General features: G+C 43.2%; 1 protein-coding gene across 3 annotated transcripts in view; it reads right to left on the reverse strand.

The window, feature by feature from the left end:
• Window positions 1-1,042: 1,042 nt before the first annotated feature.
• CPT1A (carnitine palmitoyltransferase 1A) overlaps window positions 1,043-22,911 on the reverse strand; it is a 76,077-nt gene continuing 54,208 nt past the window's right edge. For 2 of the 3 annotated variants that reach the window (XM_039533671.1, XM_039533673.1), the window contains exons 14-19: window positions 22,405-22,569; window positions 21,090-21,224; window positions 17,453-17,605; window positions 15,671-15,775; window positions 13,841-13,933; window positions 4,024-4,240 (exon numbers count right to left, since the gene is read on the reverse strand). In XM_039533671.1, the coding sequence (XP_039389605.1) occupies window positions 4,154-4,240; window positions 13,841-13,933; window positions 15,671-15,775; window positions 17,453-17,605; window positions 21,090-21,224; window positions 22,405-22,569 (738 nt within the window). In that variant the 3' untranslated portion in view covers window positions 4,024-4,153. Of the gene's footprint in view, window positions 3,134-4,023; window positions 4,241-13,840; window positions 13,934-15,670; window positions 15,776-17,452; window positions 17,606-21,089; window positions 21,225-22,404; window positions 22,570-22,911 lie in introns of those variants that run through there. The other variant, XM_039533672.1, reaches the window with a different exon arrangement.

A 22,911-nucleotide genomic window follows, 5' to 3' on the forward strand; every position in this document is an offset into this window, starting at 1 on the left:
CCACAAGGCAAGCCCACAGTACCACCAACCTCCCGTCACAAGGCATCTCCCCCCCCCCCATAGCCACTTACCGTATCTATAGAGATAACAAAAATAAGATTAGTAATATATCTCCTCTCACTCTGACACAAACCTCTCACACTTGGGCATGCACTAGGGTTACCCACTTCCTAAACGTACAAAATTTAACACTCTTACCCTGCCTACTCCATCCTCCTCCTCCTCCGCTCACTTTCACCAGGCTGGGGCAGGGGTGCGGGAGGGGGTCAGGGCTCTGGCTAGGAGTGCAGGCTCTGGGGGTGGGGTAATGAGGGGTTCAAGATATGGGAGAGGGCTCTGGGCTGGGGCAGAGGGTTGGGGTGCAGGAGGGGGGGTTCAGGGTATGGGCTCTGGCTAGGCAGCGCTTACCTCAGGCAGCTCCTGGAAGTGGCCAGCATAGCTGGCTCTTAGGTGGAGAGTCCAGGGGGCTCAGTGTGCTATCCACACCTGCAGAAGCCACCCCCAGCCAATGGGAGCTGCGGAGCCAGCGCTCAGGGCAGGGACAGCACGCAGCGCCCCCATAACCACCCCTGTGCCTAAGAGCTGGACATGCCGACCACTTCCAGGAGCCATGTGGAGTCAGGGAGCCTGCCTTAGCCCTGTTGCACCGCCGACCAGATTTTTGTGGCCTGGAGCCGCCAGGGTCCATTTTTGACTGGGCATTCTGGTTGAAAACCAGATGCCTGGCAACCCTAACATACAGCTGCTGTATTTTCAACAGTTTTGACCTGTTATTGCGTAAACTGTGGAAGTGGGAACACTGCAGCATATTTAGCTGGACACAAACTTTTAACATTAGATATCCCAGTGTATTATGATAATTACGCAAATCTTTAGACCCACATAAAAACAACTTTGGTAGATTAAATTATTTTTCTGGAAACTGGCCAATTCGTTTAAAAAAAAAAAAAAGCCAGGCCGCTCAAATACTGGCAAGGTGGTAACTCTAGGTCAATGAGCAGAGACATGGGAGCAAAGGGTAAGGAAGAAGACTCCAAGAGGATGAGTGATAATTGTGAAACCCTTAATTTTTATTTTTCAGAGTTAGAAAGGCAGAACAAATATAATTAAACAAACTAGAAGTGTTAGATGTAAATAACTGATGCAACGATAGTACAAGTGGAGTAAATGAGCATGATAAAACCAGTATAAATTAGTAAATCTGATATAGGAAATCAATATGGTACAAAGCATAATAAATTAGGAACTTTTTTAAACTTGTGGGGCTAAAATCAGACACCCTAATCCATATTCCCACCAAAAACAAAAAAAAAAAAACCCAAAAAACTTTAAAAATAGTTAGGGCCATCAATCAGAGTAAGTGTTAACACCTAAATATTAAGTCTCCCAAATCACACCAAAAAGCTAAATATTAGAAATTCTGGAAATGCACAATTGAGTTGTCCAGCCAATTCCTCAGTGCCATGTAACAACTGATTTACTATAATCCCTACCAAATTCTATTGCCTACTCAACCTTAGCTTTGTCCTCCTTAAATCACTGGTTGAGAATCAACCAATCAAGAATTTTTCTAAATATACACACAATATTTTAACTTGGCCGTGCTTCTTAGTATTATGTGTACCACACTAAAAAAAAAATCAGAGGTAAACTGTCACTTTCATACAATTTACGCAAACAAAAGTGAGCAGTTTCACTGTGTGTACATAATGTAGAGGATAGAAAGATTAAAAATTTTTAATTAATGATAACCTACATTCACTGTGCATTTTTAAGATTTACATCCAAAAGAGCACATTTTTATTTACATGCAGTTGACATTCTAAGATAAATGAAATACAAACAATGTTTAGAAGTTATCTGCGCCAAATAAAAAATACGTAAGACTTATCATCCTTTTCAACATGTACAATAAAAACAAACTCTTCCTGTGCCAATTATATTTACACTCTCTTAAGGAATGTAAAGTTGCATTGATAACTGCACTACCTACAATTACATATGTAACATTTAAAACCTGAGAGTCAAACCTAAATATTTTCTTAATAAAAAATTCTCCTACAAGCTAATATGTCAATGTTAGTTTAATACAGATTGGTCAGTGGTTATTATAAATAGTGCATGATTTCTGCAGCTCCAAAAGGACAATTCACTGTGAAGTTGCTGCAATAGTCTGATTAGATGCCATGCCTGCCAATTGCAGTAAGGCTTATTTGATAATCTTTTTGCCTGCACACTGTATTTGACCCAATAAAAATTATCTGGCTCACTTCTGTCAGGTTCCCGCATTACAATATTTACATGACTATGCATCTGTGATCTTCAGCAGGGCCTCTTCACAAACTTGTGTATCAAATTCGTGTGAAACCCAGAGGGAAAAAAATTTATGTGGCAGAGTCAAAACAAGATAAGGGTCAGAAAATATTCATATTCTCAATCTAAAGATAAATTTAGACAGTTTCCTTTACAGGGCTGTTAATGTTATTATAGCCTTGGAGCAGCAGTCATTTTTGTACTGACCACCGCTGTATATGTTACATGATCCTTTTATATACAGTTGCTCTGACAAGTACTTGCCACATTTTATGCTGCTTAGGCTCTGTGTGATATAAAGACTGTCTAATAGGAACATAACCTTGAATCCCAGGGAAGAGAGGCATCACAAAAAGCTACTTCATTTAATTTCATAGCAACCATGAACTGTGAAGGTTTCTTTACTCTGCTTTTAAAATTTCCATTATATACCTTTTTGAGTGGTACTGCTGCTTTTCCCCCCTCCCTTTCTCCCTCCTCATTTGCTTTCCTCATTAACTGTGTGTTGATTCCCCCCGGCCCTACCCAGAGCCGCTCCAGGCAGAGACCAGAGAATGCTAGATTTCACCATTCTGGCATTACCATTTGGCTGTCTTAATCCTTTCCCCTTAAAGATGTTTGGAAATGTGGTGGGTGCTGCTTTAAGCATGAGGGTAGACAAGATGCAGTTCCTTATCTGCAGACAGTCTATGGATTGCCCAACAGGTTTGTATGTAGATAATGGCTACATTCCCTGGAGTCCCGGAGAAAACGTGCATGAGATGCAGCAGTTATCTTCGGTGACTTATACAGCAAAATGGTGGTTTTTAGAAATGTGGTTCTGAAACAAAGTTAATTCATTGTCTCAACAGGATTGGTCTTTCATTAGACAGACAAAGGGGCATTTCACATAGAGCCCCTCAGCCAAATTGCAATGTGTAAAAACATGAACTCTTATCCTATGTTGCACCTAAATAAATCAATTTGAGAATTAAATTTACAATCCCATTCTCCTTGTTCAGCATAGAAAACGTATAGAAATAATTAAAAAAAACACATACAAGAACCCCACAGTGTAAGATTTCCCTGTATTTGAGGCCTTTCATTTTTAAGGCACTGGCTCATACAATATGCAGGTATGTTCAGATGGTAATAAAATTTAAGATGTGGTAAACTATATGCTTATAAAACAGAGGAAAATAGGTGATACCTGCCATTCTCTTATGTAATGCAACTATTTTACCACCCACTGCAGCATATACTTATTTCCAAGAAGCACAGTATATTTTCAGTTAGTGCATTACATAGGTTATGTCAGGTTATGATATATTTTCAATGCAAAGAAATACCTTTAAAAAGTGACAACTTAGATGAATACCCACAAGCCTTGTCACTCTCAGACAGAAGCAGCAGATATACTAATTGATGTTTTGCTACCAGTATGTATGAAGTCAAATACTTTCTGCTGATTGAGGTTGACTTAATAAATTTTATCCACTCATTTATGAAATCCAAGTAGACCCAGATTTTAAGTAAAAAGTTACTAAATGTACACAAAATTGAGACAGGCCTACAGTAGCTACAGTACACATACCTTTCACATGATGTTGCCTTATACTATCCCTAGAATCACACAGGATGTCTAAAGTTACCCCTTATGGGAAGAAAACTCTTCTGAGCTATTGCAAAGTGATAGGACATTTGAACCTCAGCCTAGGTGTTGAATCCTTATTCACAGGTGATCACTGGATGATTATGACCCAAATGCCCCTCTAACCGTTGCATAGTACACTTTGCTTTCATTCATTGTTCAGAAGAGTTCTCACCCCAATGGTAGGACACTGGCATTGATATTAGGGAATCACTTGGTGGAGTTCATACCAACGCCAAATAAAGTGATGATGTCAGCCATTGCTTGCTTGATGTTTTTTCCAAAACGATGAGAATCCTAAGAGAATAAAAAGACATAGGAAGAGAGTTGTAATGCAAGAACTGCCACCATTATCTTGCAGCCAAACTTATCTATTTCCTCCTTTCATTTTTTGTCATTTTGAAATTTATGGAATGAAGCAGTCATCTATTCATAATGAAGCAGGAGAATGTGAAAATCTGAATAATTTTAATGCCGTATATAAGAGGGCTATCTCAGCCTGGATCCTCCTCCATATCCATTTACTTCCCTGCAAACGGAATTTAGCTGTATTTTAGTTTGAATGTGTCTTTATGGTAGGTTAAATTGAAAAATTTTCTCCCTCAGGAACAGCACTGACTTCTGCAGATTACTATTTCAAAGAGTGACGTGTTTAAAAAAAAAAAAAGACTCAGCAGGAACCGACTTTCAAAGGACACCAAAATATAAGGAAATGTAGATGACCTGGGAGAAATCTTTTAACATGAAGTCTCTGGTGACAATTTTGTGACACTACACCCCATATTCTTTATAAAAATATTGTTATAATATGATTATAGCATATCTAAGATGTATTTTATGCAAGATAGGTCTTGTGAGATACCATTGGAAAGGTTATGATTTACTGTATATGATTATCCTATTTGTATGCATGTATGATTTTTGTATCTAAAGTTAGGAATATTGACTATACATCTGTACTACAAAAGTGTTTGCACCTGAGGAACGCCCACCAGACAGAATGCAATCAGTGTGGATGGGCCATTATGGGAAAAACAATAGGTCTTTGAAGATGCTAATTTCCCACCTTCCTGGGATGCTACAAATGGCCTCTGACTCATGGCTGCTTTGACACTGCAGGGTCATGTGATCAAAGTCACATGGTACTGGACTCCATAATAGAATACCAGTATTTTTCCACTGGGGGAGAGGGGGGGAAGACACCACATTGGAAAACAAAGGATTCCCGCTATATGGAAAACTTATTTAAGGCCAGAGAGTGACTTAATCGAGTTCATTCTTCACCGAATCCCCGCCCAGGATGACTGCTGGAAACATCTAAGGCCTGGTCCACACTAGGACTTTAATTCAAATTTAGCAGCGTTAATTCGAATTAACCGTGCACCCGTCCACACCACGAAGCTATTTAATTCGACATAGAGGGCTCTTTAGTTCAACTTCTGTACTCCTCCCCGACGAGGGGAGTAGCGCTAAATTCGACATGGCTATGTCGAAGTAGGCTAGGTGTGGATGCAAATCGACCTTAGTAGCTCCGGGAGCTATCCCACAGTGCACCACTCTGTTGACACTCTGGACAGCAGTCCAAGCTTGGATGCTCTGACCAGCCACACAGGAAAAGCCCCGTGGAAATTTGAATTCCTTTTCCTGTCTGGCCAGTTTGAATCTCATTTCCTGTGTGGACGTCGTGGTGAGCTCAGCAGCACTGGCAGCGATGCAGAGCTCTCCAGCAGAGGTGTCCATGCAATCTCAGACTAGAAAGAGGGCCCCAGCATGGACTGACCAGGAAGTCTTGGATCTGATCGCTGTGTGGGGCGAGGAGTCTGTGCTTTCGGAGCTGCGCTCCAACAAACGGAATGCAAAGACCTACGAGAAGGTCTCCAAAGCCATGGCACTCAGAGGATACAGCCGGGATACAACGCAGTGCCGCGTGAAAGTCAAGGAGCTGAGACAAGGCTACCAAAAAAATCAGAGCGGCAAACGGACGCTCCGGAGTCCAGCCCCAGACATGCTGGTTCTACGAGGCACTGCATGCCATTCTCGGTGGGTCTGCCACCACTGCCCCACCAGTGTGCGTAGACTCTGAGGATGGGATACTGTCGACGGACTGTTCCTCGGGGATGTTTGCAGACGGGGAAGATGAGGAGGATGAGGCAGTCGACAGCGCTTACAACGCTGATTTCCCCGACAGCCAGGATCTCTTCATCACCCTCACTGAGATCCCCTACCAACCCTCCCCAGCAGTTACCCCAGACCCTGAATCAGGGGAAGGATCAATCGGTAAGTGCTTTAAACATGTAAACATTTTTTTCTAACAGAACAGGAATATTAACTATGCGAAAAGAAGGTCAATATATATGGGGATGGAACAGAAATCCTCTTGGGAGATTTCCGAGAAGCTCTCCTGCAGGTAATCGAAAAGCCTCCACATGAGGTTCCTGGGGAGAGCTGCCTTATTGGGTGCTCCGTGGTAGCACACTTTTCCGCGCCAGGCTATCATCAGGTACTCCGGGAGCATTGCCTCCACGAGCATGGCCGCATATGCCCCTGGTTTGTGCTGGCTTTCACGCAGCATGCGCTCTCTATCTGCCTCAGTGACCCTCCTCAGGGTGATCTCGCTTGGAGGCTCCTGCATTTAATTACAGTAATTTGTGTACTATTAGTATTGGGAGTGCTTCACTGTTCCTTTGCATAACAATGAGCGTCACTTTACAGCCACGTGGTGGAGGCTGCAGAGTGGCATCATACAGGGATCTTTCCCAGGGAACAGACGCGAGGGGGTGCAACAGGGGCAGAGTTTATGCTTTCAGGATTGCCTGTAGCAAGAGGACAGTGGTATACATTGACTTTTAAGCAGCCAAAAGTTTTTGGCTTACCATGCCTGGCTGCTCCACGGATTCTGCTGTCCCGCCCCGCTTGTCTGGTCTGCAGTGCAATCCCCCAGGCAATGAAAGCGAATTCCGAAAATTCGAACTTTCCCTGAGTGCTGTGCATGGTCTTGTTCACAGAGACTGACTAGACTCTTTGCGGAAATGTATCTTTATAAGGAAGTCAATCCCTTTTTCCCATCACACAGCTGCACCTGTATCCCGACCTGCTCCAGCATGCCCCTCAGAGAGGCTGGCGCAGATTAGGCGGCGCAAGAAAAAGACACGGGACGAGATGTTCGCAGAATTTATGGGCTGCTCCCAAGCCGAGGCGGCCCAGCAGAGCCAGTGGAGGGAGAACCTCTCTCAGCAGCAGCGCTCACACAGCGAACGGGAGGACAGATGGCGTCTGGAGGACCAGCAGGCGACTCAAACGCTGCTTGGACTAATGAGGGAGCAAACGGACACGCTCAGGCGCCTTGTGGATGTTCTGCAGGACCGCAGGCAGGAGGACAGAGCCCCCCTGCAGTATATCTACAACCGCCCTCCTCCGCCACAAAGTCCCATACCCCCCTCACCCAAAATAACAAGAAGGAGGTGCGCCAGGGGCCGTGAAAACTGTCACTCCACCCCAGCAGAGTGCTCAAGTACCAAAAAGCTCTCATTTGCTAAATTTTGAGAAGTCCTTCCCTTCCTGGATCACCCAAGCCCAAATCCCAGTTTCGTTCCCTCACTGTGTAGTTGATTATTAAAAATAGTTTGCTGTTCATTACTGTTTCCGTCATGTTTCTTTACAGAAGACTTTGTGTGAAGGGGGGGAGGAGGGGTTTGGTAATTGCATAGGACGGTCACCATTACGTGGATACATACACAGGGGCAGGATCTACAGCAGGTCACACACACATAGTGCAGTCACTAGGCACCCTGGTCAGTCTGGGAGGTGTTTTTCATGTTCTGTGCATAGGCGGCAGGTGCCCTGCTCCAGCTATATTTGGAGCTGGGTCTCTCCCCAGCTCCTGCCTGGATCGGGCCCTGGCCCCCACAGGTCTCCCCCCCACCCCGCCGCGCTCCGTACCTGCCTGACAGTAGAGCGGCTCCCCGCAGAAATGCTGTCTGGTGCCCCAGGGTCCTAGCGCCTGCCATCCACAAATGGCAAGGCAGGCTGCCCTTACCCTGCCCTTCCACCACAGCCCTGAGCCTCTACAATGCCCCAAACCCTCATCCCCAGCCAGAGCCCTCATCCCCCTACACCTCCTCCCCTTCCCACACCCCTCACCCCTTCCTATGCCTCCACCCCCAGCCCAGAGCCTGCACCCCTCACCCCTTCCTTCACACCCACCTGTAAACGTCCTGCCCCCAGTCCTCCCCCGCCACAAGGCCACATAGCCCCCGCACACAGAGTCCCGAAAAGGAGGGATGGCAGTCTCCGTTGAAACAACCAGTCCAGCAGTGCAGACCGCTCTAGAGGCAGGAGCCTGTCATTCCTCGAGTGTAGAAGCGGTCTGTACATCACTGCACACCCTACCCACCACAGTCTGCGTCCCTGTTTCAACCCTTTAACGCGAATTCATTAGTAAAGAAAACATTGCTAATTAACAATATTCCATTAACTTTATTTTTAAACGTGTGTTGGAAGGGGGGAAACGTGGTGAACGGGGTATGTAACCGCAGAAGAAAGTCAACAGTAACTGAAGCAGGGGCAGGTTCAGCTTCTCTGTAAAGAAACTGAACAGTCACAGGTTACCCCGCTCCCTGAGGAACCTAGCTTTCAAAGCCTCCCGGATGCACAGCGCTTCCCGCTGGGCTCTTCTAATTGCACGGGTGTCTGGCTGAGCGTAATCAGCAGCCAGGCGATTTGCCTCAACCTCCCCTCCCGCCATAAAGGTCTCCCCCTTGCTCTCACAGAGAATGTGGAGCACACAGCAAGCAGCAATAACAATGGGGATATTGCTTTCGCTGAGATCCGAGCGAGTCAGTAAGCTTCGCCATCTCCCCTTGAGACGTCTGAAAGCACACTCCACCACCATTCTGCACTTGCTCAGCCGGTAGTTGAAGAGTTCCTTGTCACTGTCCAAGGCACCTGTATAGGGCTTCATAAGCCAGGGCATTAGCGGGTAGGCTGGGTCCCCGAGGATCACTATAGGCATCTCCACATCCCCAACACTTATTTTGTGGTCCGGGAAGAAACTACCTTCCTGCAGGCGTCTAAACAGACCAGAGTTCCCGAAAACACGCGCGTCATGAACCTTGCCCGGCCACCCGACGTTGATGTTAGTGAAACGTCCCCTATAGTCCACCACTGCTTGCAGCACCATTGAAAAGTAGCCCTTTCGGTTAATATACTGGCTGGCCTGGTGGGCTGGTCCCAGGATAGGGATGTGAGTCCCATCTATAGCCCCACCGCAGTTTGGGAATCCCATCGCGGCGAAGCCATCTATGATGACCTGGACGTTTCCCAGGGTCACTACCTTTGAGAGCAGTAGCTCAACGATTGTGTTGGCTACTTGCATCACAGCAACCCCCACGGTAGATTTGCCCACGCCAAAGTGGTTCGCTACTGACCGGTAGCTGTCTGGCGTTGAAAGTTTCCAGAGGGCTATGGCCACTCGCTTCTGCACAGTCAGGGCTGCTCGCATCCGGGTGTCCTTGCGCTTCAAGGCAGGGGACAGCAAGTCACACAATTCAAGGAAAGTGCCCTTATGCATCCTGAAGTTTCGCAGCCACTGTGATTCATCCCAGACCTGCAGCACTATGCGGTCCCACCAGTCCGTGCTTGTTTCCCGTGCCCAGAATCGCCGTCCCATAGCATGAACATGACCCATTGCCACCATGATCTCCACGGTGCGGCGTACCGTGCTTTCTGAGAGGTCTGTGCCACTCTGAGACTTCATGTCCTCACCGCGCTGCCGGAGCCTCCTCGCCCGATTTCTCAGCATCTGACTGTTGAAGAGGTGGACGATAAGGTGCGAGGAGTTGACAATGGCCATAAGTGCAGTGATGATCGCAGCAGGCTCCATGATCGCAGTGGAGTGCTGTGGCGTCCGCGCTGTCACTAACAGGAAAAGTGCGCAAACTGATTTCCCGCCGGCGGGAGTGACGGTTGAATGCTGACAGTTACCCAAGACCACCCTTGACACAGTTTTTCCCCCAGCATGCATTGGGGGGAAATCCCAGAATTCCAATGGGCAGCGGGGAGTGCGGGAACTGTGGGATAGCTTCCCACAGTGCACCGCTTCCAATTTCGACGCTTGCCCCATTAGTGTGGACTCACAAAGTAGAATTAGTGTCCTTACTGTGGACACACAAATTCGACTTTGTAAGGTCGATTCTTCAAATTCGACTTAAGTTGATTTGAACTACTCTTGTAGTGTAGACATACCCAGGGGGCTTGGCTACACTTACAAATTTGCAGCGCTGCAGCAGGGTGCGAAAACACACCCTCTCCAGCGCTGCAAATTGCAGCGCTGCAAAGCGCCAGTGTGGTCAAAGCCCCAGCGCTGGGAGCGCGGCTCCCAGCGCTGTCCGTTATTCCCCACAGGGAGGTGGAGTACGGACAGCGCTGGGAGACCTCTCTCCCAGCGCTGGTGCTTTGACTACACTTAGCGCTTCAAAGCGCTACCGCGGCAGCGCTTTGAAGTGCTAAGTGTAGCCACAGCCTAAGGGTATGTCTACACTGGCAAGTTTCTGCGCAACAAGTTATACCACTTTTATTAAAGTGCTGGAATTAAACTGCTGTTGCGTGTCCATACTGTGCTCCTTATGACAGTGGGGCGCATCCACATTAGCAGCTCTTGCAACGGCAAAGAATAGTGCATTGTGGTAGCGATCCCACTATGCAACTGGCTGCAGGGTGCTGTGGGAAGGATTTGCAATGCCTTGTGGGGCAGGCACAGAATCACATGATGCAGGTTTCCCAATCCCATTGTTCCATGGGCATCCTAGTACATTGCCAGTTGCTTTTCAACTGAAGTGGGGGGCAGGCAGAAAGAGAGAGAGAGAGAGAGTGTGTGTGTATGTGTATGTGTGTGTGTATGTAGGGTGGAAGGTCAGACAGTGTGTTTTGGGGGACAGAGTGTGTCAACATGCTGTCTTTGAAGTTCAGACAGTGGCAGGAAGCTACCAGTCCTCAGCCAGGGGAAGTGGGAAACGCTGACATCAGACGAGCCTCCCTCCCTGGACTCTCTGCACAACACATGCGCACACACACAGGCACCCCCTCTCTGTGTTAAACAGCACAAGCATTCCACATTAATGGTTTGCTCTGTGTCCTGGAAAAGATCAGCACACAATGGCTGTCAGAAATGGAGCTTTGAAAGGGGAGGGGTGCATATCTCCAGGGCAGCCAACTTCAAAACAACGAGCAGAGCGGCCACTTGAGGGATTATGGGACACTTCCGGAGGCCAACTGATTACTTTCTGCGCTGTTATGTGTTTACACTGCCAATACAGCACTGGTCCCTCTGTGCTGTAAGGCTTATGACGCTCATCAAGATGGTTTTTTTTTGCAACGCTGCAACTGAGGAGTATCTGCGCACTAAGTGGCCTGGCAGTGTCTACACCTCAGGAGTTACACTGCAGAAAACTGCTTTACTGTGCAGAAACTTGCCAATGTAGACAAGGCCTAAGAAACAAAGAGAAAGTGGAGGGGGGGAGGGACTGAGCCCAGGTTGGGAAAGTGTCTGGCCTGTGGGAGTTTTAATCTGCAAGCAAGAGACACCTGCCATCAACAGGGGTGGCTTCAGGCCCCAGCACGCCAAGCGCGTGCTTGGGGCGGCACGCCATGGGGTGTGCTCTGCCGGTCGCCGGGAGGGCAGCAGGTGGCTCCGGTGGACCTCCCGCAGGCGTCCCTGCGGAGGGTCGGCTGGTCCCGCGGCTCCGGTGGAGCATCCACAGGCACGTCTGCGGGAGGTCCACCGGAGCCACGGGACCAGCGACCGGCAGAGCGCCCCCCGCGGTGTGCCGCCCTGCTTGGGGCGGCGAAATGGCTAGAGCCGTCCCGGCCATCAAGAATCTCTGCAATCTGCTTAAAACAACATTTACGGTGAGAAATTACTGTTTGTAACCATTTTTTTTAGTGTATTAAGCTTAGTTTGCGTGTTTGTTTTATTTGCTCAGTAATCTGCTTTGATCTGTTTGCTATCCCTTATAATCTTTTGTAGTTAATAAATTTGTTTTTGTTTTCTCTAAAAATAGTTTTCAAAACTGGGGGGGGGCAAAAAGCTGTGCATATCTTCCTCCACATTGAGGGAGGAAGCAATTTTCATGAGCTTACACCGCACAGTCCTCTGTGCAATGCAAGACGATACAATTTTGAGTTTGCACTCCAGAAAGTGGTGTGCACTCGACTGCTGCACAATTCGCTAGCTGAGTCTTCCCATGCAGAGCTGATTTCAGTGTCTGGCTTTCTGCAGCTGGGTGTGTCCCTACTTGTGTGTGTGCTGGAGTAGGCTTGAGGGCCTGGCTCAAGAGGACAGTGTAAGGGAGCCCAGGCTGCTGGAACAGGCAGGCAGGCTCACTGGTACCCCAGTACATCAAGTGACAGCTGGGGTGGGGCAGGGAAGAGAGGGGGTAACCCGTCACAAATACATTTTGTACTTGAGGTTGTATTAGGATCTCTTATCTTTCTGGCACCAGGGGGTTATGAAAACTATAGTAAATAATTGTACAACAATGCTCTAGTCTATTAATAATAAACTCTGAACCAGACCAGCTTTCGTTCTTGTAAATTAAAGATCAATAACGAAAAGAAGGAATTAAGATTAAAAATAGGACCAAACAGTTATAACACTGAACACAGTGCACACTGGATGTAGAAACAGTATTGAAGTCAAGGTCACTAATAAAAAGTGCTTCCTTCTTGGTGTGGAACTCTGATTTCACTGATGACTAAGGCAAAAACCTGAGGCAACTAAAGGATGAATTTGCATGATGCAAGGACAACAATTTATGTCCTAATCCATTTATGAATAGGGAATAGTAGCACTGGAAGCATCGTTAAGATACCTTAAATTATCTATGAGATCAGTCCCAACAAGACAATGAGATCACCTATGTGGCTAAAATTCAGCAGGTTTATAGAAACACAGTAAAAAAATAAAATGAATGACTGTGGCTTGCCCTGTATCATAGTATATTTCCACCTGATCCTAATGCAGGGGTCGGCAACCTTTCAGAAGTGGGGTGCCGAGTCTCCATTTATTCACTCTGATTTAAGGTTTGGCGTGCCAGTAATACATTTTAATGTTTTTAGAAGGTCTCTTTCTATAAGTCTAAACTATATAACTAAACTATTGGTGTACGTAAAATAAATAAGGTTTTTAAAATGTTTAAGAAGCTTCATTTAAAATTAAATTAAAATGCAGAGCCCCCCGGACCGGCGGCCAGGACCTGGGCAGCGTGAGTGCCACTGAAAATCAGCTCACGTGCCGCCTTCGGCACACATGCCATAGGTTGCCTACCCCTGTCCTAATGGATGACCCGCACTAAAAGCTTCAGAATATACTATACGTTTATTAAATCAACACAATAACTGGACAAGCTTCACATACTATGGTTAAGCTAGGAGATAAACTTTTTTTCAGAAAGAGATGGCATACATTCTGCACTGTCTTAAAGCTCCAATGCCTCCAACTAGTGGAAGGCCTGAAGAAAGATGTGCAGTATTAGTGAGAATCCACCAGTGGTGTTTACTAAATGGATAAGGACTATCTTACATGAGTCCCATGGCACTGCATGTGAGAGAAAAAGATCAGGCCATATATTTGCATAGTGTATGAAAGTCTGGATGAACTTGAATGGGGGCAGCTTCCATTGCTTATAAAGATATTCAACACATACAAGTGGAGAAAAACAGATTCACAGCAGATCTAAAAAAAGTCAGCAGGAGTAACCACAGAGAAGCCATATACTACAGATTAAGATATGTTTTTAAAAATATGACTCAAGGGACATTTCACAAATGAATCTGCAAATGTAATCACTACTGAGCTGTGTAGGAAAGGTTAATAGAATTGTAATTTTACTTCACACTTACTGTCTCAGGACAAGAGAATTTGCTGGACACATGGAAATGGATGAGGTGTTCACCCACAAAAATGTAAGACACACCATAACCATCATCAGCAACCTGTGGAAAAAGTATTTAGCAATAGGTTTAATACACTCATATATAACAGCACAATTCCTGTTCTATAACTAGGTATTAAAATAAACTTCAAGTTTTCTCTAAAGCCAGGATTCTTGACCTTTTCTGAACCACGCTTCACCTTGGCAGGTTTTTTTTTTTATTGTTTAACTTGGAGCCTGCCCCCTTCCCACCCTGCATGTCAGGTCACAACAGGCAGCCAGGCCAAATTTAGCTCCTCACTTTTACTATAATTACTGTTAGTAGACTTGCAGCAGCTCTCTAAAAAGTTTGATATACCTCTCAGTTGACAACCTCTGCTGTAATGCAAAAATAAATTGTAATGTATATTTAATGATGCTTCAGCTCAAAGAATTACTGCTATTTAGAGGAACACAGAACAGTTTAAATAGTCTGCCTTCAATGTTATCAGCACATGACCATCCAAGTGTCAAAATGCAGCTCCATGGGACAGAGCCTATAATACACATAGGAAGGACTGTCCAGCTGTGCACCTCCTACTTATTAAATGTAATGCATCCTCCCTGAACGTGGGGGCATCTCCCATTCTTGCTGAGCAGTCTGATACCCTAGTGTTCTTTCTTTCAACTACAGGGTCGTGCGCCGTAGAACATTAAAAGAAGAGCAGAGAAACTAGGAAGTAATGAAGTAATGAGTCCTTGGGCTTCCATTGTCGCAGTGGAAGAGCTCCTCTCCTTCAGTTTTCAGAGAGATGCTAGAGTTATCACAAGCCGAGGGAAGGGGAGCCCATTTGGAAGTGAAGAGAACATTCAGGGGCAAGACAAAAGAAATAATAAAAAGGAACAGGAAGAGAGAATATGAGTGAGACAATGGAACATAAGTAAGAACAAAAATGAAAAGACAAATAAGAATGGACTGAAGTCCCTATGGCTGAGATACATTTCTTTGTTGGCAAAAGTGTCCTCTTTTGGATACTAATTACTGACCATATATAATCTGGATGTTGTGGTTCATGAAATGTTTCTCAAGTCAAACTACCCCACAGAAAGGATTTCAGAGGTTCAAATGCTGCCAGGGGAAGTTTCACTTAGTCTTGTTGAGTAGCTAAAAGTCTTATTTGGAAAAAATGCAGAAGCCTCCTAATTTGAACACCCCTTTGGAGAACTCTCTTATTTTATGGCATTGCCATTTTTTAAAAAATGTACCTCAATGTACTGGAGAAAAGATAAAATCATACCAAGGATGTGATTTAAAGGTATTTTCAAGCTCATTAGCTGGTCAGAGTACAGTATCACATAGCATATATACTGCAATCCTCACCTTTGATTGGAGAGAATCTAACAAAAATAGGTACAGAACACATCAGCCTTCATCTGCAGCTACTCTGTGTTCTCCGTGGTTGTTCAGCAAAAAATGGGAATATGTCATAATGAACACAAATACCACAAGTAAGAGGTGAAGTAAGCCCCCATCCACCAGATTTCATGGTATAGTTATGTCTGCCTAGCATACCTGGACTCCTCTGCAAGACCCACCCAATTTACCTAGTCTGAAATAAAAGAACAAAGCCAAGCCAACAGATTCTCCTGAGCACATACATACAAAAGGAAAACATTAACACACATGCTTTCAGAATCCCCCAACAAGTCTTCAGTCTTATTACGGAGATGAAAGTTTCAAGTTAGGAGCATACAAACTAAGCCCATTTAAAAGAAGCATGCATTATAAAACATGTTTTAAAAAACCCCAAAAACTTACAGGTCCAAAGCCTCCGCCACTGGATACAAACTCAGGGTTCTTCTCCAGGTCAATGTGCTGCTGTGGTGTCTGACTTGTTGACAACCTCCAAGGCTCTGACAAAACCTTTAGAGCACATGAAGTCCAGAGTAATGCGCATATGGGCAGCTTGTGTGTTGCAATTAAGTAGTTGTGATCTAGCTAAGCTACAACACTTTGCTTAATAAAGCACTACTACTAAATATGAACTCTAGAACATTCCCAATGGAATCAATAGGTTAAAATGAATGATCTATATTTCAGGACAGGCTATGTCCAAAATAAATAAATAAAATAAAAAGAGCAGCACACAAGGTTTTGATGTTGATCCCATACAGAAAACAGATAAGATCCTGTTAGTAGCATATTTGGAAAAGGCTTGCTGAAATAAGAAGAGTGATCACTAGGAATCTGATCCAAAGCCCACTGAAGTCAGTGAAAAGATTTCCCCGGACTTCAATGGGGTTTGGGTCAGGCCCTTGATTTGCAACAGTAAAGTATTAAGAAACTGTAATCCTTACAAAAAGTAAGAGTTTTGTGTAATCTCTAGTTATAGCACATCGGTTTCAAGACAGGACTAAGGAAAACTGCAAAAAGTTGTTCTCCTCCTCAGCCTGATCATTACATTAATTAATCTCTGTGGCCCAGACAATGATCATACACGTGATTAATCTTTTATGGAATGAAGCAGCAAAGATTTTGTCATCTATGAGAAAGCAAATGCAATACTGCACCATTTTTGCATGTCTAGAACTTAGAAACCCAAACTATGTAATAAGGTTCTTTAATGTCATTAAAGAAAATCAGTGGTTCTCAACCTAAATGTGTTACATGGGCTGCAGGCTGAGAACCACAGCGCCCACCCCACCAACCCCCTCACAGACCTCTATGGCCCGTGCCCCCTGCCCAGAGACTCCTCCACAGAGTGGGGCCAACAGTGCCACGTGCAGGGTGAGGCAGCTGGAGCTGGGACCTGGACCCTGCCACATATGGGGTCAGGCAGCCGTGGCTGGTTTTTTTAAGCACACAGCTGGGCTGTGGGTTGAGAATCACTGATCAAGATAATACTCTCTTCTGTTAGTGTGATAATACATAACATTTACATATCTCCACATTGTTTTCTTAGGAAACATTAACTTCAAAGGCTGATATTTTACAGTGACTTCATCTTACAAGTACTGTGATCTAGAGAAAAATTAAAACCTTAACTCCACTGCCTTTATCACTATCAATCATTCCTTTTTTTGCAATATCTGTCATGTTTCTTTGAACCACTGCTGACAGTTACTACTCTACAAAAATAGTTTTCTGAAAGTTGTGTCTTTGTAGCTTATCTAGTCTCCTATAAAGCTGAATACTAAGGGAAGATCTACACTACAAATTTGCAGCTGTGCCACTGTAGTGCTTCTGGTGAAGACTTAACACTTAACTCCACCTCTGCAAGAGGCGGTAGCTATATCGGCAGGAGAAGCTCTTCTGCCAGTACTTAGATCAGTATAACTGCATCACTCAGGGGTATGAATTATTCATACCCCTGAGCAGCATAGTTACACCGCAGTAATTTTGTTGTGTAGACCAGGGCTAAATTAGCATTCAATAACATATGCCAGGGTAACCAGCTCAATCTCACATTTTCCTTAGAACTACACATTTTAACATAAAATTATAGTAAACTCATATCAGAAAAAGCTAATTATTGATAACTAATCTTTGTTTACTTGATGAAGCTGCATTACTGGATAGCAATGAAGAAAGGTTACTTACTTCCTTAAGGAAAGGAGACTCAACACCAAGGTATTTGGACACCACATAAAGGCAGAACAGATGGCGGTCAATGCCTGCACCAGTCATGGCAAGGCGATACAAGTGCTGGTGTTTATCAGCAGCAATCCTGAGTAGTTTACACCTCTTTTCATTCTAAAGAATAATAATAAAAAAGAAAACACCAAGGAAAAAAAAGACAGAAGGTATTTAAATTGGGAAATCAAAATTACAGTGACTGGTCTCAACCTGCAGTACTAAAAGCCAAGTACAAGACAAAGTATGCATCAAAAACCAGCTATGAGGAACTACCACCAACATCAGGAAAGAAACTTTGAAGTGATGTGGGATTGATTTTTTTTTAATCCAACTTTTCTAGTTTTAACATATTTCAATTTCTGGAGTTAGCATATATGTCAATAGTTTATGTTAGAAAACTGTGTGATATAACTGAATCAGGTACAGCATGAGATATGATTACAATACTAGCCCTATGAAGTTTGCCTCTTCATTGTGCATCTAATCAAATCAAGCTTCCTGGGAGATTATAGATCAAAAAAATCTAATCTTACTGTTTTTGTATTACCCTGCTTAGGCAGCTATAAAAAGCAGGTCTGACAGAACTGATGAAAGAACTGGGAGCTTAACAGCTATTTTAAGAGGCTGATAGATAGTGCAGTCAATGGCAAGAGAAGATTTTAGTTACTAAATAAAACACTCATTTTCTAGATAGTCAAGCATATTCTGTCAGATTATTTCATACACCCAGTGTGCTATCTCAGTATGATAATTTGTCACTTCTTCCCTAGCCCTCTCCCATCACAGCATGGTGTACTATCCGTATAGGGTATGAGACAGCCTACTTGGTTTGGCATAAGAAGCTGGTAATACTTCTCCTGTTAGTTATTTGAGATGATAGCATTCAATAGAAGAAGGGGAAGAGTGGCAAAGAGAGGGACAGAGGAACAAGGGTGGCCGGAAAGGCGCACAGGGGGATGCAGGAAGAAAAACAGAACGAAAAGGAGAAGTAGCAGAGATCAGAAAAAATGGGGAGGAAAAAAAAAATCAAACAGAGAAATAAAGAAAGGAAAAAAGTATTCTAGTAGAAACAGCATCCTGTCAGAGGCTGAACTACTGCCTTCAGAAAAGCCCATTCACGACTTGGAGAAGTCGTAAGTGATTGAGATGATTGAATCATCTGACCTACTGTAATAAAAAAACCTTGACTATAACCTTTACGTTTAATATGTTTGGCCAAATAATAGGACATTGTCACAGAACTTTCTGAAATGAGCCCTGGCCCAGACTTTCAAATCTAGGCACCTAAAGAAAGATCTTCATAGATGCTGTGCACCTACAGTTTCCAGTGACTTTTTGGCATGGCGTTCAGTAAGTTCACAGGGTGAAAAGCACTTTTCATACCACATAAATAAAAACAATTCTAAAAATTAAGTTTGAATTCTAGGCCTGATTTTCAGTATTGCTAGCACTCCAACTAGCTAGCAATTGGAGTAGCTATGGGAAGTCCATGGGAGCTGTGAGTGCTCAGCACATCTGAAATTCAGGTAAGTAATTTCCAAGCTCATCGAAAGCACCAGCTATCTTGTGAAATGTGACATATTGTAGTACTTTACATTACAAGTCTGAGAGCACCAAATAAGAGATCATAGGGAAAAGTAACCATTTCAACTGTGAATTTTTGTTTAAAACTACATAATACGAGGAAGTTGCAAAGATAGTATTTAACATGATGTTAACTGGACTCACTCAATGGTGGTGTCACAAAGGTGTCTTCAGCAATATGCCTACTTGTAGTTGTAAACTCAAAAGTGACAATTTCAACTGACGTCATTCAGCCTGTACGTCTCCTCACTTCGACCTTTCACACTGTTGGACTGAGCAGTATGTGGGCAATTCTTGCATAAAATGAACATGTTTTCTGTTATCTTAATAGAGTATGTTCACAAGACATTGACCTGCACAGCTGTAAAACAGGACTTTACCCTACCAACTGTGCAGTAGCAGAACTATCTGCTTCACTTAAAGAGATATTCACAGTCAAGAAAATTTTTACTTAGACTGTATTCCATTTACCTTTTAACTGTTTAGGTTTTCCCATGACATTTACTTATTAAACATCTATGTAAAAAAGCCACACAACCTTCCCCCCCACAACCTTTTACCCATAACAAGGCCTGGAGTTCTCTTGCTCAGTCTCACAGTGAGGTCCTAATGCTACATTTGTGACTTTGCAATTATTTGCAACAGACTAGCAAAAATACTGAGTGGTAAGGAAGGAAACTTTTAGACTGAACAGTTTACACTTCTACAGCATCTTGAACACTCTGGGCTCTTTATGGCTTTATTTTCCTGCTCTATGCTCCTTTAGAAATGGTGACTAGTAACTATATGACAAGCTACGTTCAAGTAAAAAGGATTAATGTTGGCTTCTGATTCTAATCAAGAAATTCTGGGTAAATAAGAACCAGCACAAAACTGAGCCATAAAATGTTAACACGTTCAAACGTTTAAAGAAAAGAAAGTTCTGCAAGCTTTTTTTAATGTACAATCAGAGTGGAGATGAACAGCCACTGCATAATTCATGATAAAAACCAGGAGAAGAGCCACAATACAGTTCAGTATTTTCTTCTATGTCTATGTTAGCTAGAGTGTTTTATTGGTATTATCAGAGGATGTCATCCAGAAATGTTTGTATTGCCTTGTCAGCATTCATACTATTACAACCACTACCAAATATTTATTCCTTAAAGTAAAACACAAACATAGCTAGCACAGTACTTTGCGTAACAGAAAATTACCTTGCAATAGCATTAATTTGCTCAGGTTTCTCCTAAGAAGAGAACACATTTTTGCTCAAAAATGATGATTGATTTATATTTGTGAAAATCTTGAGTTGCAAAGAAAAGGGTCACTTTTTGTTTTTTAGTTACTGCGGTTCTCTTTTTATGTAACAATTCAGAAATCCTGCTGCAATGATAGAGAAGTACAGATCATCGGTAGTCTGCATTTAAGCCTTGTCTATACTACAAATGCTTTGCTGGTGTAGCTATGTAGGCAGAGTCCCCTATTGGATATGCAGTATATGCGAACACAAGAAGTTTTAATGTTGGCATGACACCACCACATCCCCAAACCTTAGCTATGCTGACAAAAGTACTCTTTCAGCATAGCTGTGTCTACACTGGGGGTTTTACTGGCGTAGCTATGTCAGATAGAGGGTATTGTTTTTTCAACCCCCTGACCAACATAGCTATGCATACAAAACTTTGCAGTGTAGATACAAACTTAGATATTTATTCCTCATTAGGGAAAGAAAGATATAGTAGTTTCTAAGCATTTAAAACCTATTATCAGGGATTTGGAGCAATCAAATTTTTGAATAGCTCTGCTCCAGCTCCAGGCAAAAACCTACTGGTCCATGCTCCAGCTCTGGGTTCTGCTCCAAAGCCGGGCCTATTATGGAGTTTATTTGCATAGTTAATGTTATTTCCGGGTTGGTAGACAATGTAGTAAAGCAATCTAGTGTACTGACACAGGAAGTCTGTGTTTTATTACCAGATACCTATATATGTACACAAAACTGATGAGAATTTATCATGAATTGCTGCAATGAACTTACGTTTTGGGTTGGATCTTCCATGGCTTGAACATAATTGCACGATTCGGTAGTACATGAGCGCACTGTTTCTGTCCTGCCTTCTCTGAACAGGCGGGTCATAGAGGCTTCATATGTTAAACAAAATTTTCCCATGTCCTTGGAGACAAAAACAAAGATTGAAAAATCTACTCAGACTAAACCTGGTGTTATAAAGCAGATGATCAAGGCAAGCATAAAGAAACTAATAAAAAAAACACACCATAAATTAAACTGACCCAAGTATTTATCCATTCATCCTAAAACTTGAAACACAGTCTGTACCTAAAGCCTATGAAAACAAAATTGGCTCAACAACTACTTGCCAAAATTTCCGATAAAAGCAACCAAAAGCCTAACAAAAACTATCCCACACATTTTTTTTCCTTCATAATCCTCTATAGCTTGACAGGGCCTGATCCAAAGCCCATTTGAACAGTCAATGGAAAGGTTCCTACATATTACTGTACTTGGGCACATTATAGCCCATACACTGATTTTAAAGTTTACCAAGGAAGTTACACAATTAATATGTATCAGCAACTTTCTGGTTAAAATACAAATCAGGACAGGTGTGCAAGCCAGTTACTCCTTCTAATGAAGGCTGCAAGTAATAATGACATGAACTATTGCTCAGGGTGGTTGCCTGACAAGGGGCATTCATGGATACTTTCAGAATTCAGGATGAGAAAATTGGCTGCAGTAGTGAGAAAACCTAAATTTTTATGATCACGTTAAAAAGAGATTCCATCTACAACAGCATCAGAAAAACGGAGTGCAAATACCTTAAACTGAGAAAAAGCTACCAAGCAAAGTCAACAACAGGAATGGAGAATCTTTCTGACACAGAAATGCATACTACAGACAGAGGATTAACCAAAGTCCAAATATCTATGAACACTACTGGAGTAACCAAACATATATGATTAAAAAACGTTTAAGTACATTTGTATGGTTTAGGATAACAGATGTTACATATGAAAAAATACCTACTAGATAATCAAATCCACTTCCTTTAACTGCAGGACTTCTGTAAATAGATCACTAATTAAGCAGCAAACAATCTGTGTGTGTGTGTGTCATAGAAATGACCTTTGGAATCATGAATTTCCAGCTAGCAGACCATTTAGAGCCTGATCTAACTCCCACTGAAGTCAAAGGGAATGTCTCCACTGACTTTAGTAGACGTTGGATTGAAGCATAAGCATCTTAGATGTCTGTATATTTTTAGCCATGGTACGGCTTAATTATATTCATTTTTATGACATTCTGTAAGTAACCAGATGCTGTTGGTTCTTACCCGATAGTGAGCAAGCTGAAGGGAAAGCTGCAAAAAGGCATCAGGGCTTATTTTGGCTTTCTTGATTAACCCTTTTCCAAAAGTATCAAAGGGAAAAGAATAAAAGTCCACATCATCTGCTAGAGATTTCGCAGTGCACAGGGACCTCTCAATCACTTCTTGGCACTAAGAACAGCAAAACATTTTTTAAAATACATACATAATATAAAATGGCACTGTTTCTTTAAGAAAAATGACAAAAAGCTCATTCATATATTTTATTTATAGCTAAATATATTCTGCTCCCCGCCTTAAATAAATAGCTAAAAAAATCTGACCAGAAAGATATTTAAACTCTCCTATGCTAAAAATATGCTTCCAGGAATCCAGAAAAATTGTTCTGATTTTCATATTCTGAGATGTTTTCTAAGTCACTAGAGCTTAAATAGTATTATATGATTACATTTATAAAGGCTTCTGGTTCCTCGGGCCCCACGTAAAATACACGAAAGGAAAGAAGGGAAAATG

The sequence above is a fragment of the Mauremys reevesii genome, linkage group 4 (assembly GCF_016161935.1).
Source record: "Mauremys reevesii isolate NIE-2019 linkage group 4, ASM1616193v1, whole genome shotgun sequence".
Taxonomy (NCBI): domain Eukaryota; kingdom Metazoa; phylum Chordata; order Testudines; family Geoemydidae; genus Mauremys; species Mauremys reevesii.